The sequence below is a fragment of the Aythya ferina genome (assembly GCF_964211825.1).
Source record: "Aythya ferina genome assembly, chromosome: 7".
NCBI classification, from domain to species: domain Eukaryota; kingdom Metazoa; phylum Chordata; class Aves; order Anseriformes; family Anatidae; genus Aythya; species Aythya ferina.
In genome coordinates this window covers 29,125,734-29,141,259 of record NC_140302.1, presented here as the reverse complement: position 1 = coordinate 29,141,259, position 15,526 = coordinate 29,125,734, and the positions used below count along the sequence as shown (strand labels likewise).

The following is a 15,526-nucleotide window of genomic DNA, read 5'->3' as shown; positions in this document are numbered from 1 at the left end:
CAGTCCTGCCCCCCTCGTGTGCCGTGCCCAGACCTGGATGAGGGCTGCGGGCGGCACTGGAGGGGATCTGTGGGTATCCTGCAACTTGAACGGCAGGGCTCGAGAGGAGCGCCTTTGGAAAGTGCATCATTTCCTTGGGAACGAGCTCTAATGCGGTGCTCTACCCCAGCGAGTTTCCTTGTACCATGAGTTGTTTAAACAGTTTCTCATTATGCGTTTCCCATTCGGACAAAAAACAAACCTGAAAGCCCGCGGCACCGAGGCTGGTAGGAAAAAGGAAATCCTGCTCTGACCATCCGAGCGGGCAGGGAGCAGCTCCCGGCTCGGGCAGGCGCTGCTGGACCTGGGGAAGGTTTGGGGCAGGAAGGGGCAGGTGGGAGCTGCAGAGGTTCGTGGGCCCCTAGAAAGCCTTTGGGTGACCTGAGCACGTTTTGGGCTCGCCTTTGAACAGCTGGCTGGTTATGTGGGGTTCCTGCGGGGTACCCCCTGCTTTGGGATGCTGCAGGGAGGACACAGGTCTGGACCCAGAGGGCAGCAGAGCAGAGGGCTTTCATCAAGCTCAGGGCGCCTGCCCCGTCTGGGTTCAGCCCTGCATCCCTTCCCGGGCTGCTATTTATGTCTGTGCCCTAATGAGTCCCCCGTCCTTCCCCCAGTGTTAACCTCTGCCTTGCCGAGCAGTGTTTGGAGCTCACAGGAGAAAGCTGTTTATGTTCTATGGCTTTGTGATAGTTTCCTCCTCCACCACCTCCCTTCCTTCCCCAATAAAATCACTACGGCGCGCTCGGCAAGGCCCAGAAACAAAGCGGGGTGGGCTGCACACCCAACTGCTTTTTGGTGAACCCGGCAGGGAAATCATGTCTCTCCTGAAGGACGTCAAAGGCTGAGCTCATAATACAAGGAAACTAGCGTCCACCCTAAGCGAGGAATTGCCCGCTTGCAGCCCCCGAGTGTCAAATACAGATGGCCATGGCCATGCAGCAGGCCACAAGTCGTCTCTGGAGGCAGGGGTGTCTTCCTCACCGGTCAGGATGCTGCTGATGGTGGCAAACCCATCTGCTGTGAGGCTCCGTACACTGGAAGTTGCACCAAGTGAGCAGAGAAACAAGAGCAAAAAATTAAAACCCAAACCTGCAGCAGTGTTTTGGACTCACCTAAATGGATGAACAGCGGCAGAAGGCAATGCAAATCCATCACCCTGGCTGCTCCCTGCAGAGGGAAAACAGGCACGCCAAATCCCATTCATTATTCTCTTTCTTATTTAATGCTAAGTTAAGTCATTGAACTTTCCTACTTGATCTATCCATTTTCTTTAATAGCAGGGCTGCAGGAAATCTTTTGCTCCTCAAAGGGGGTTTCAAGTTTCTCACTGATATCACACACAAAATACTTGGAACGTCTGAGTAAAAAATAACCGCGTTTCAAAGGGAGGTTGAGCCATGCCGACAATGATAATTTTTCTCTTTGGAGGCGCAGCACCAAAGAGTGGAGGTCACAGGGAATTCGCAGCGCCACTGTTCTCCTTCCAGGGGCTTTATCTGGAGACAGGCGCTGGGACAGACCCCGCGGGGGCCACCGAGCGCGTTATCTGCTCCCCGTGTTAATGGCATGCATTTGACAACACCAACCGGTGCATTTACGGGGTGCCTCATCACGCAAAGTCAAAGAGATCCAGGCCGTGCAGGAGCATGAGCACAGTTGGTGCAGCGAAAAAGTATCTGACCGACGCCCAGCCTGCTCCGCTGTGCTCCTCGCTCAATTACGGTGATGTACGAGCGTTCCTGAAAGGCACCTGAGATGTTGGGGCGTGATGGCAGCGTTATATAACGTGAAATGTATTAATGGAAACCATCCAGCGCTGCAATTACCCCGGCCTTTTTATCGTTGCGTTCCTTGCTCCTGCATGAGCAGCATGCACAGGACAACGGGGAGTTACAAACCCGCTGCCCGTGGCTTGGTGCCGTGCCACCCCCTTGCAGCTGGGGACAGCGTGGTGCTGCCACCAGGTTCTCCTCCCCTGCTCCAGGGCTCTGCCAGCACCTGATGAGCTCTTCTGTGCCGTGTAACTGCACCTGCACCCCGGGCAGGCAGAAGAAGAGGCCGTGGGTGCTGCTCTGCATCCCAGCTCCTGCAGCAGCACCAGAGACGCGGCCTGTGATCCCACCCAGCAGATGGAAATCTGGGCCGCCACCAAAACAGATGATCTCAGCCCCATCACTCCGCACCTTCCCATTTCCTTCGTGCCATCGCCCGTGCTCATGCAACCCACGTGGCCCAGCTGAAATAAATCTTTCCCGGAAAGGCTGCTTCGCCCCCAGACGAGCCCGTTGTCCCGGCTGCTGCAGAGGCAGCAGGGCCCGGCCAGGCAGGGACTTGCCACGGGCGCCGGGCACCAGCTCCCCTTGGACGGGCCGGTGCCGAAAACCGCAGACATGTGCTCACCCTCCTCCCAGCTCGCTGGCAACCAGCAGGCAGCGAAAGAGGAACAAAAGCTCTCCCTAGACGCTCTGGAGGGGGTTTGAAGCACTGTCATAGTAGCTGGTGTGACCAGCAGTTACCGCAGCTGCCTCGCACCCAATGTTATTACATCAAAGCTCCAAAAACCTGAATATTTTGTGCAATCCTATTGATTCCTGCCGGTGCTGGGAGCATTTTGATGCACTTTTTTATCCTACCTCCTGTGGGCTAGGCAGTGCTGCCATCACCCCGGCTGGGGTGGCCATGGACAAGGGCGAGGTGCCAGCAGGGTGGCCGTGGAGGGACCCTCAGTGGGGGCCACCTGAGCTCCACTTCTGCAGCCACCTTCCCGAAGCCAGGTGGGACTGATTTGCAAGCAGATGGGATCAGCGGGGTTTTTGGCTGCCCCAGACCGGGGACAGGAGCCTGCAGTGGTGCCCGTGGAGCTCGGTCCGGGCCGTGATGAGGGCTCCTCATCGCTCTGCTCGGCGAGGGCACTGCCCTCAGTGGCGTAAGCGAGCTGACGGAGACCTCATTTGAAGGCTCCCAAGCGAGTCGTTAGGGGAAGAGCAGACAAACAACACATCCCTCCTTGAAAGCCGGGCTCGGACAGCGGCCGGGCGGCTAAACAATGGGAGCTTTGTGGGACGTCTCCCAATTTACCTGCTGCCGTCCAAGAGGAAGCGCCCCTCCCTCGCAAGCACAATGCCTGGTTCGGTGACGCCGCGCGGGGACGTAGGCTGGCACACACCTTCGTGTCACCGCGCTCGCCCTCCCACCCCGGCAGGAACACCTCTGAGGTCCCACCTCCCACCACGGCTTCGCCTCCCCACCGGCCGCAGCGGCGAGGAGAGCCGGGAAGGAGCGGGAATCCCTTCTGCTCGAGAAGCACTCGAGAAGTTTTGACCACAAAGCGCTTTAAAGAAATCGGACCACATTGCAAATTGTTTGTTTTCTCTGGTCCCGGCTGGAGGAAGCACGGCTGACAGCCCCGAGGGGTCTCCAGCACTCTCCCTGCCCTCAACAATTGGCTTGTTTCTAGCTGTAGGATTTATTCACCCAGCAGCCGCTGAGATTTTGAGCCCCTTAGCAGCTCTGCCTGCCTCCCTGCCGTATTCACATACATCTACCTCTCGAAGCATCGTGCCGACGAGCTTAGGACCAATCATCAAACTAATTTTGGTAAGGAGACTAAACAGCAGGGCTCTGAGAGAGACACAGGGCTGGGCACGCAGAGGTACATCGCTGCCTGGAGGCGCAGAAGAGCGGCTGATGGCAGGAGCACCGAGCCGGGAGGAAATCCCAATTTAATCTCATTAAGGGTGATGGGATTTGGAGCTTACACGGGCTCGGGGAGGAGAGGCACACCACTACGCCCGCAACACGTAGGCGATGTCAGAAGCCTGTAGGGATTCTCCCTTGGGTTGAACCTCAAGGCCAGGACATTTCCCGTGGGGCAGCCGGGCCCCGGAGCGCCGAGCATCCCACGGCCAGGGCCGGGCACAGCCACACCAGGGCTGGGCCCTGGGCTCCTGCCTGGGCAGGGCTCCGGGTGGCTGCTGCGGGGTGCTGGGGCAGGGCAGACACACGGCAACGTGAAGGGGCCTGCAGCGAGCCGCCGGGATGGCAGGGAGAGTGCCTCGGAGTGCCGGCAGAGCCATGGGTGCTTTATGTAATGAGCACCAACGCTCTGCTTTTCGGCAAGCCCAACCCGCCGAGGTGCCACCACCACGGTGCCATGGGGCTGTCCCTCTGTGGCACCAAGGCTGTGGCTCCAGATGCCAGCCCGGGCTGTGGGAGGCCTCCAGGTCCTGTAAAGCTGGAGGCAAAGCTGGAGCCTCTTGGGGAGGAGACGTGGTCCCCAGGAGCAGGTCCCCCAGTGCCGCGGGCTGCCAGGGAGCTGCACGGCTGCTGAGAAGCTGCTCAGGTTCGGTCTGGTTTCCTGCTGCTGCCCAAAAAGAGTCAAAAACTTTCAGGAATGTCTGGGGCATGTTTCAGCTGCCAGTCCCTCGGTGGCACAGGCCTTTAGGGAAAGAGTCTTTGCTCCTCCACTCCTTACCCCGCGTTTCTGCGGTGTGCCCACCTGGTGCACCCTACCCAGAGCGGCCAGCCTTCCCCACAAAACTACATTACAGTGTTGCTGTCTCTGTTTTTACTGTTTGCAAATGACAGCTCCAGGTTTGATGCCAGCATCGCCTTTCTCACCATTTCTTCATCCCAGTCACTTTTTCCAGCCCCGTCTGACAGCCCCTGGCCGGAGGGTGAACCACGGTGGCTCCTCTCGGGCGGGCAGGCAAATAAATGGGCACAGCAGCCCCGCAAACAAAAAGCAGATCGATTTCTTCGGCGAGGCCGTTATTGCAAACGGTGTTGATCTTACACTCTGCCCGATTGTTTACACGCAGAGGAGGACTCCTCGCTTCCTCCTTGGGCGTTTCGGAATTTGGCAGGCCCTGAAAGCGAGTCAGTGGTGCATGGGGTAATGCTCCTCGGGGAGCGCACGCTGAGCGCGATCCCGGGAGGTCGCATTAGTGCCTCTGCCACGATCAAACAGAAAGTTCCCGCTGAACAAAGAGTTTTGAGGACTCCGAGTGAAATATGCAGAAGGTGTGTATGTCTCTGCGCATTTGCTTCATTTCACCCATTGATGTGGCTGTAGCAGAACTATTTTTAGGCATAATCCTTCAAACAGAACACGGCTTCTTTCTGATTAGCACAAAGCTGGCTGCTAGTCAAAGGATAATTATTTCCCAACACATCACCTAACGCACACCAGCAAACAAAACACTTATTATTCCAGCTATCCAGTGGTAACTGTTGTTCAGCAGTTCGCATTTTCTTGACATCCTCGGGTAGGACTAACTGCTCCGGCTTCATTAACAGAGGTCATTTGCTGCTGGTAACAATACTTTGCTGGAAATACTCTCTCAGAAAAGATTAGATTATCAGGTCAAGTTCTGCTGCCAGTGGCAATGATGCCTGACCGCATTTGGCCTCAAGAAAGCGCTCCTTTAGTTCCTAGCTGCGCGATTTCCAGCCCTGCAATTGATACGTTACATAAAGGAAGTGAGTGCACTCCGCTGGGCAGGAAATTACAATAAATGAGGAAAGCGTGCAGCACGGGGAAGGTTTGCAAAATAAATAGCCACTTAAGAGTTATTAATAAAACGTGAACTTCAGACAGGGTTTAGCAAAAAAAAAAATAAAAAAAAAATAACAAGAAAGAAAAAGCTGATGAAGAAGTAGTCCCGATACTTGGAAACAGAGGGGTGCCCCGAAGGGAGAGCAGCTGCCTGCAGAAGCAGCAGAGCGTGCTGTATCACCAACCGATGGCTGATGCTGTCAAATCCTGTGTGAGCTGTGGGCACGGCTAAGATCCTAATTTTAAGCCGCATTTTTCACGCTTAGTTTCATTGGTTCATCAGTTACAGCTCGGTGCGAGCCTGCAGGCAGCTACCAGCCAGGGTCCCAGGCTTTAAGAGCAGTGAACTTTCGAGAGGCGCTCCTGCAGCCCCAGTGCTGTTGTGCCGGGCGCCCGTCGGTGCATCCAGACCTTGGAAACATCCATCTATTCTCTTCCTCGGCTCCCCCGAAGATACCACGAAAGGAAGGCGGGCGTCCCACCTGCTATTTCCATTTAGGCACCCGGAGGGCTGCAGTCTGCTTCTCAGCCGTGCTGCGCAAACACTGCCAAGAGAGCGACCGGCGCCTTTGAGGATCCGGCCGCCGACACACGCACGTCTCAGGCACCCTGCTCGAATGATTTTGGTCCCAACAGGCTCTGGCTGTTTCCTCAGATGTACATATGTTCACTGCAAGCCTCCAGAGCATGTCGGCTGCCCCGTAGCACTCTGCAGGTTTGCTTCTTGCCTGGCAGCGGAGGACAACCTGTCCCAAGGGGGATCCACACCACTGGCTTTCCAGCAGCTGCCCACGCTTCACTGCCTGCTGTGGCTTCCATGTGTGGGCTCCAGGCGCTCCCAGGTCACTGAGTGGGCCCTGCTGGGGTCAACAGGCAGCACTCATCCTGCCTTCAACACCTGTAAATCCGTGGTGCTCAGCCAGGGGAAGCGTGACCCCATGCAGCTCTTCGGCAGGATGAGCAGAGCAAATCCCAGCCCTAAATTTCCCACCTGAAGTCCCGGTTGAACCAAAACACTCATCACCTGCTAAAGCCTAAGGACAGGAGGGCTGGCTGCTGGGGCCAGATCCTGCCCTGCCCTACCCAGCAACGTGCACGGGGAGGAAGGGCCGGGGCTGCTGCTGGTGCTGGGCACGCTACCGTCGTGTCCCGTCCCGTCCTGTCCCCGATGCAGGCAGCCGCCGCCTCCCTGCTGTCACCAGCATCAGGTGCCACGGTCCCTGCACGTGGAGTCCCGGTGACTTTGCTGGAATCACAGACAAAAAGCAGGTCCGTGGGGTCCAAAACCAACAAACCCTGCGGTGGCAGAGCAAACCGAGCACCCGACCTGCCAGCCCGGTGGCATTTTGAGGAGCCCACCTGACACGGGAGAAACTCCTGCCTGCCTGCAGCTCGCAGCCAAAGCCCTGCTAATTCAACTCGAAAGGATTATTCACCTCCCCAGTTCCTTTATTTTTTCCTTGCATAAGAGCACAACTTATCTTTTTTTTGTTTTTTTTTTTCCTTAAAATACATTATTAGAAGTTACTAAAGACAAATCACTTTATTTAAAAAAAAAACACACACAGTTACCAAATCAGCCTCTCTCTCTGCCCTACAGATCTCACCTTGGGAAGCATTCTTCCTGGGAGCTGACTTGTGATTTAACTGTGCTTCTGAGTCTAATAAAGCTAAAAATGGCTCACTTTCATTCTGTGCTGACATCGGGAGGTGTTTTACACTGCCTTTTGATTGCTCGAGCTGCCGAGTATTCATTGCAGTAATGAAAACGTTACGCACCCACGAGGGCACGGCGTGCCTGCACAGAGCAGTAGGGGAAGGCAACCTTCTGCACCAGGGACCCCAAAGCTCAGCCCTACACCAGCGGTCCCAGCGCGAGCACCACGAGACCCCTTCCCACTCAAGGCCCCATTTAACTTTCAAAGCAAGAATTCGCTGTAGTCTTAACTATTCTGGGCCCCCAAATCCCAGCTCGTACCCCAACAAAAAGGTGAGCACGACCCCAAACGGCACGGCTGGGGAGAAGGAGCGCGTGCATTATCAGCCTGGAAACACCTTGTCACTTAGCCATTAATTTTAAGGGAAGTGGGCAGACCTCGGTGCAACAGGAATGCAACCTTATTGGGTTTCAAACACGCTTTTTTACAATCCTGTGTCAGGAAAAGCCATTAGATAGAGTTGTATTGGTAACCCGAGCCATCTTTGAAGAAAAACAAATGCTGGTCTTCCCATTATAGGCAGGTATTGTTTCAAAACCTATACAGACACGCTTGCTTGTGCTGCAATGGTATTTATTGCACATACACCAATTACTTACACAGTAGTAAATTGCACCAGAGTATAAATAGGTTATAAAACACACACACAGAGGAAAATGGAAATGTCACACAAGTGCTAAAATAACAGCAGGTTCACGTGGGCACTTGGAAATAAAAATAATAAAAGTCCCTTAAGATATCTTAATTTATAATACGGATCTATGTACAGTACCTTCATAAAATAATATAAAAAGTCACTCTCTCGATAAAACTATAACAGATCAGACCAAAACAGAAATCAGTTTCAGGTTTGGTGTTATTTAAACCTCCGTTTCATTTTCAATTTGCATGTGTGTATGTGTGTGCAAGGAACATCTTCAAAAAACTTTACAATTCTTAATACTGTGCAAAAAACAGCTTGGTTGCCATTTTCCAAAATTGTGCAGTAATTTTTTGTTGCTGCCAGGATTTTTTTTTTTCCCCCTGTCCATCTGTAATTACAACGAACAAGCTGCAGAAGGCTCATTAACCTCCCCCCCCCCCGGCCCCCTTTTCCATAAAATACTACTAGTGGTAGATAAATACGCTGTTTAATATAAACACGGCCCGTTTATTCCCCTGTACAATATGCACAGTTTGAGGTAGAAGTTTCCCAGCCTGACTGCTATTGTCTGGCCACAGAGATAAGCACAACAACTCACTGGTTGCTGATGCAGAGGGTGTGTGTGGGGGGGTGGAAATAAAAAAGCAGAAGAGTTTGGGGTTATTTTAATATTTTTTTTCCCTTTCCAAAGAAAGAGACCTGTGCTCCCCGTTCTTAACTCTGTCACCATCCCAGCTAGCAGAGGAGGGGAGCGCAGCTTCCCCGCGGCGAGCGGGGCTGGCCAGCTGGTCGGTGCGGCCCCACAGGCAGACCCCAGCCACTTCTGAGTGGGACCGGTCCCAAAGGGCTCAGAAATCAAACGGGGGGCACCTGCTGGCCCCTGGCACAGCGGGGACCTGCTCCTGCCTGGCTGCATCGCCAAGCTCCCGCTGCTCCTGCCCGGGCTCCGGCTGCCGGCGCCGTGCGGGGAGGCTCGCCCACGGGACGGGCTCGGGAGAGGGTTTCTCCAGCCCGGCCGCATCTAAGTCTCTTTCAGCACTAAATATAATCTGGTTATCTTTGGGACTGGCTGTTTTTATTTTCTGTCCTCCAGCCAGCGAGCTTCCTGCTTGCTTTTAGCTCCAGATGAGGTATGTCGTACGCAATTCACCTGCTTTTTAGTCGTAAGTAAACACGGGCTCTCTCTCTCCCCGCCAAAGCAGAGCGCAGCTTGGGCTGGCGTCAGCGTCCCCATCAGCGTCCCCACCGTCAGCGTCCCCACCGGGCTCCTGCCCCGCTCTTCCCCTGGCCACGGCGAGCCCCGCGCCCCCTGCCCACCTCCCCCTCCCTATACCTTGGACTCCGAGCGGGACGTTTTGCTATTTCTCTCCTCCAGGCTGGACTCGCTGCCGCCCCGCGTGCCCCCGTTGCAGTCGGTCCAGGTGCCCCCCTGGCTGTGCTCGGGGGACCCGAGGGTGCTGATGAAGCCCCCCGGGAGCGGGGCCAGCTGGCCGCCGCTGGCGTGCAGCCGCCGGTCCGCTTTGCGGGGGCAGCAGAGCAGCCTCTTGAAGGCCTTGCGAAAGTCTGGGCTGCGGCAGTAGATGATGGGGTTGAACGCGGAGTTGGCATAGCCCAGCCAGTTGAAGAAGACGAAGAGCCAGTCCGGCACCAGGTCCCTGTCGAAGGCGTTGACGATGTTCACCAGGAAGAAGGGGAGCCAGCAGAGGGTGAACACTCCCATGATGATGCCCAGCGTCTTCAGGGCTTTCTGCTCCTTCATGGCCATGATGCGGGAGGTCTTCCGCTTGCTGGCCCGCCCGTTGCCCAGGACGGGCTGGTGGTGGGCGAGCGGGGAGGCCGGCGGCTGCTCCTGGCCGCCGTAGAAGCGCCCCTCGCAGCGGTCGATCTTGCGGATCTGCTCCTTGGCCTCCCTGTACACCCGCAGGTAGACGAAGATCATGACGAGGAGGGGGATGTAGAAGGAGACGACGGACGAGGCGATGGCGTACGCCCTGTTGGTGACGAAGTCGCAGCAGCCGGGGTCCTGGTAGCACTCCAGCGCCCGCGGGTCCTCGTCCCGCCACCAGTGCATCATGATGGGCAGGAAGGACACCAAGGCGGAGATGGCCCAGACGGTGCAGATGATGCCCTTGGCCCTCGCCCTGGTCATCAGGCTCTGGTAGCGGAACGGCGAGGTGACGGCCAGGTAGCGGTCGATGGCGATGACGCACAGCGTCTCGATGCTGGCCGTCACGCACAGCACGTCCAGCGAGGTCCAGCACTCGCAGAGGAACGACCCCCAGAGCCACGAGCCCCGCACCACCAGCGTGGCCCCGAAGGGCACCACCAGCAGCCCCATCACCAGGTCGGCGCAGGCCAGCGAGGTGACGAACAGGTTGGTCAGCGTCTGCAGCCGCTGCGTGCGCCCGATGGCCGCCATCACCAGCACGTTGCCCGCCACCGTCAGCAGCACCAGCAGCGCCATCAGCAGGCTCATCCCCACCGCCCACTGCTGCGACACGGCCCCGCCGCCGGCCTCCTGCCGCCCCGCCGAGCGGTTCCCCTGCGGGCCGCACTCCGCCGACAGCCACCCCTCGCCCATGGCCGCGCGCCCCGCAGGAACGCGCCCCCGCCGCCGCCGCCCCGGCCACCGCATGGCCCCGCGCCGCCGCGCCCCGCCCCTCGCCGCGCCGCCGCCAATGGCAGAGGGAAGGGGGGCGGGAGGGACACGCCCCCCCGGGGGACGGCCGCCAATCGGAGGAGGGAGGGGCGGGGCCTGAGTGCGGCGCTGCGGGCGCTGCCCCTGGGGCGCGGGGCTGGGCGCGGAGCGGGCGCGTTGAGCGGTGCACGGGGGGGCTGCAGGGGCTTGTTTATTGAATTATCTATTTATTTATAAATAAATTTATTATTTAATGCCCCGTGCACAGGTTAATTCCTCCCAAATAGAGATCCGTGCTCCCGAGACCCCTGGTCGGCACGGGGGTCTTCCCCCGTCTACAGATCCACTCCCCCATATACGTGTTCATGCCCCCCATATGGATATTTATTCCCTCCATTTGCATATTTATTCCCCCATATAGATACTTATTCCCCCATGTAGATATTTCTTCCCCCATGTAGATATTTATTCCCCCATACAGATATTTCTTCCCCCTGTATAGATATTCCCCATATAGATATTAATTCCCCCATATAGATATTAATTCCCCCATATATAAATCAATTCCCCCATATATAAATCAATTCCCCTACATATATTTATTCCCTTTATATATATTCCCCCATATATACATTTATCCCCCCATATTCATATATTTATTCCCCCATATATATGTTCCCCCATATATATGTTTATTCTTACATGTTATTCCCCCATATTTATTTATTCCCCCATATATACATTCCCCATATATATACCTATTCCTCCTATACATATTTATCCCCCCATTTATATATTTATTCCCCTGTTATATATCTATCCCCATATATATCTATTCCCCCAATTACATACATATTCACCCTATATATTTTAATTCCCCTATATATGTATTTATTCCCCCCATATCCATATTTATTCCCCACATATACACACTTATTCCCCTCCTTTATATTTATTTCCTCCTCCATGCATATTTATTCCCCCCCCACCCCATTTATTTAAGACCCCTGCACCCTTCCAGCTGGACCCTTAAAGTCTCCCCCCCCCAGGCTCATGCCTGCTCCACAAGGTCGCAACCTGGGAGCAGAGGATTTATTTCTCTGCCCGCTGTTTGCTTAACCCTGGCCAGCAGCCACGCAGCAGCGGGGACCTGACGCTTGGCTCCCCGCCGGCCCCATGGGAACCCACGTGGAAATCCCGAAGCATTGCCGTGCCTCGTCTGGTGGACAGGGGTGGGCCCCCTTGGGTGGGAAGGGCACAGTGCCCTAATGGGCAGAGGCAGACCTTACACCGAATGAACAGCAGCAGGATCCTGGATGGGAATATTTTCCAGAGCTGCTGTAAGTTACAGTGATGCCCACTGATGGATATTCCGTTTTAGCACAGAATCGACCAGATTGAAAGCTGATAAAATCCTACAGTCTTTTCCCCAGATGACACATTTCGTGGAAGGCAGTGTTAGGGGTACCACGTAGCTGTTTTGTTTGCAGATCCCAGAGCATCGTCCGTCTGTTGTCTGTTCATACCCTTTATTGCTGTGGTGTCCTGATATAGCCAATAAACACCACAACCCAACCAAATGCCTGCTCTTTGCCTGTCAAACTCCCCTAACAAAGCTCCAGGTGGAGATCCCCATCCCACTGTAAGGGAAGATAAGCTCCAAGGAAATTACAAACAAGCATGCAATAAGCCAGAAGAAGCCTGATCTTGCGTTGCTTCCCAGTATCTTTGTCGGTTCAACAAGCGTCAATCTGGAATGCCAGCTCGGAGCCGGAGCCAAAATGTCTTTGGGAAACAAAGCAACAAAGCATCTCCAAAGGAAAAAATAAGCAATTTTACAATTTCTGTACAGAACATCCCCCTGGCCCTTACAGCACAGAGCAGCCAAGTACTAACTGTAGGCTTAACCCCTTTCAGAGCACTACCTTTTGGAAATCTCCTTTAAAACAAAATTTCCTTGCTTTTTTTTTTTTAATTTCAGGCAGCTCCTTAACTTGGTTTTGATACGGATCTTTGTTTTCAAATACAAAGATCTGTATCAAAAAAAAATTTCTGTTTTTCAGATACAGATCTTTGTTTTCAGTTAGGGATGTCAGGTCAGAAGAACTTCCAGACCCAAAAGGGACTGTTTCTACTTGTTCTCCAGATCACGGGTTTAACAAACAACTTATTTATTTTACCCCGGGAAAAAATAAATAAATAAATAAATAAGTCACTTAAATAAAAATAGTACCCAAAGAATTGGTAGTAATGTGGGGATGCTCTTGCCTGGCCTGCGTGGTTGGTTGGAAGGGGAAGATTTGGCAGAAGGGTGACGAATGTGTGGAGTAGGATGGTGGGGTTAGCCAGTGAGGAGAGCGAAGAGACTGTTTTAGCATGCTGAAGACATAATGTCTTAATGTAGCTCGAGGAAGAGAAAATTGTCAGGGAGAGGGAGGCATAGATGAATACAAGGAGGTTTAATGAGGGGTAGTATGATGAAAGGGAAAATTTGATATGAATCTCTAAAGGAGCTTCTAGGACATAACCCCCACTGGGTTTCCAGCACTGGCAGAGGATATCTCATCGCTTGGGCCTTTATGGTTAAGTTTGACAAAGCTCAAATTCTCAGCTTTGGATCAGATAGCATCATTCCCAAGATTTGGACATTTCCAACTCGTACTTTAAGCTTTAACGTGGCTTCCTACCATATCTCACCAACTAGGGTCTTGGCAAATATCCTTTAATTCTTCCTGTGCAAAGGGAAATAAACTCTGTCATCTTTGCTACTGGATAACCAGCTGGATGTAAGGAGATTTACTGGAGGAATGAAGTGGAGGGGCAGTTTCTCTGTGGCTATTAGTCTGGCTTGGACAGTGCAGAAGCTCCTGGGGGCCAGACGCTGGGATGTGGAGTTGTGCTGGGCACAAGGGGTGGCCTGGCAGGATCTTGTCTTCCTCATCTAGCCTTGGTCCAGTTACGCCCTCATTGCAATCAAATTACAGCACCACCATTAATGGCATAACATCATCTTAAATATTAACTGTTTGTTCTTTTGAGGCATTCACCAAAGCCCAGTGAAATGCCTGGAAGGCCTCCCATGATGTCAGGGAGTTACACAGGCCTGTCCTTCTTCCTTCTCAGCAGAAGGACCATGTAAAGGCAAACAAAAAATGCATGTGCTCTCACTTTTTCTTCCTGCTGCACTCCTAAAGCCCTTTGTAAACTGAACATACATCAGAGAAGCTGTTTTGTGTTGGTTATCCAGACAGTTTCGCTAAAACCTGAGCAGACGACAAGCAAACAAGAAACAGCCCCGCAAGCCTTCGCATGAAGTAATCGGGCTCGGCCCTCTCTGTTCTGTCCCAGGAAGAAACTGTCACTTGGCTGGATTCACATCGGACTTTTGTTATTAGAGGAATAGAGACACGATGGAACGTTGCCACGAGATCCATGTCTCTTGTTTTTAAAATAAACATCTTGGCTTTGACTTGATGTTTATTTTCCATAAATGCCTCGGCTTTAATTTGGCATTTCTGCAGCAGCGGGAGGCTGTTTTCCTGTGACAACACGCAATTCCAGTGACATTATCTCCTGATGGCATGTGACAGCGCGCCAGACACTGCATGTAGTTGCTTTTACTTGAACAATGCCATGAAAATGGATGACAAAGGTATTGAATACCAGGAGAGGACGTGCTTCCCAGCACCGTACCATGGGTGTGACACCACAACAGCACAAGGGATGCTGTCTTGTAGAGTGTGCTGGGTCAGTACAAGCATGCTGAGCTTGGCTTGGTGGTCCAGGCTACTGAATGCCTACCAGCTCCTGTTGGAGCCTTGGTTAGTGTATGCAGGACCAAGCATGACAATATTTTGAAAAGCTCTGAACCAATCTGAACACACAAAGATACGTCCTACCACACTGGAGTGCTCCACCATGGTAACTCAGCCTGGTAGACCAAATTTTCATCAGGAGACCCTCTTACAGACTGATGAATTATTAGTTACCTCCAGGTGATTCCAGAAGTGCCATGGCTCTGTCTTTCTGTCTTTCTCCGGGTAAAAAGATGTTGAGGAACAGCCAAATAGAGGCCTCCTCATCTCCTGAAATCTGTCTTGTCCAAACAGTCGGACTGCAGGAAAAGGCTAAGCTTGTCCAGGAAGTTCAACCCTATTCAGTCCCCCCAGAATGGACCAAAAGACTCTAGTGAAATTCATCTTTCATCTTTCTCAGTGATACTTTGATACCTCCATGACCCACACCTGCTGTTGTTGACCGATGCCTCACAACGTGGTGTTACCGTTGTGTCACCAATCACCCTGCAGAGCTGAATTCTTGTTGGGCAAAAACAACGTTCAAACATTGTTAAGAACACGCCTGTTTTGGTGTTTCTGGAAGCAGAGTGGTAATTTTGCTATTGATGTAATTTTCATAAAGTTGATCCCCCTTTTATTCACAACCTGGTCTCGTATTAATCTGGAGCAATATTGATGCAGTCCTTAATCCAGATTATAACTAAAAATTGCCTTCAGTTGCTCCATCTGCCAAGTCTCACTGTCTCCATCTCCCTATACTTTTTTTGACATCCAGACTCCTAGACGGAGACACTGGCACTGTGAGAAAAGCCTGAGTAAGGCTGTCTCTTTTTTAAGCACCAGCGATTCCTTAGAGAGGGGTAGGAAAACATTTTATAGCAGGCCAGAAAACACTGTGGTGGCCAGAGGCTCTGTTTATACAGAGGGAATGTGGTTGAGGGTTCGGAGCAGTGGAGTGATGACTAGGAGTCCTCTGAGACTACCTCCTAGTCTATTCCTGCTTCGACACATGCTGCCTACAAGGAGTTGCTTTACTTCCCCGCACCGAAGCTTACCCATCTGTAGGACGAAAGCTGTATGCTTCAGGAAACATCACCTCACATTGTTATTGGAACAAAAAGCTAATCTTTTACA

The 15,526-nt window shown here is 53.1% G+C and overlaps 1 protein-coding gene across 1 annotated transcript; it reads right to left on the bottom strand.

The window, feature by feature from the left end:
- Positions 1–208: 208 nt before the first annotated feature.
- ADRB1 (adrenoceptor beta 1) lies at positions 209–10,763 on the bottom strand. Its single transcript, XM_084525972.1, has 2 exons — positions 9,291–10,763; positions 209–6,842 (listed from the first exon to the last, which is right to left on the bottom strand). The coding sequence occupies exons 1-2, from the start codon at positions 10,590–10,592 to the stop codon at positions 6,801–6,803; spliced, it is 1,344 nt and encodes a 447-aa protein (XP_084382098.1). The 5' UTR covers positions 10,593–10,763; the 3' UTR covers positions 209–6,800.
- Positions 10,764–15,526: the final 4,763 nt, after the last annotated feature.

Coding starts and splice junctions, on each gene's coding strand:
- ADRB1 (XM_084525972.1), bottom strand. CDS start 10,592: ATGCGGTGGCCGGGGCGGCGGCGGCGGGGGCGCGTTCCTGCGGGGCGC. Junction 6,843..9,290: donor CGTCCCGCTCGGAGTCCAAG/GTATAGGGAGGG, acceptor CTGTGATTCCAG/CAAAGTCACCGGGACTCCAC.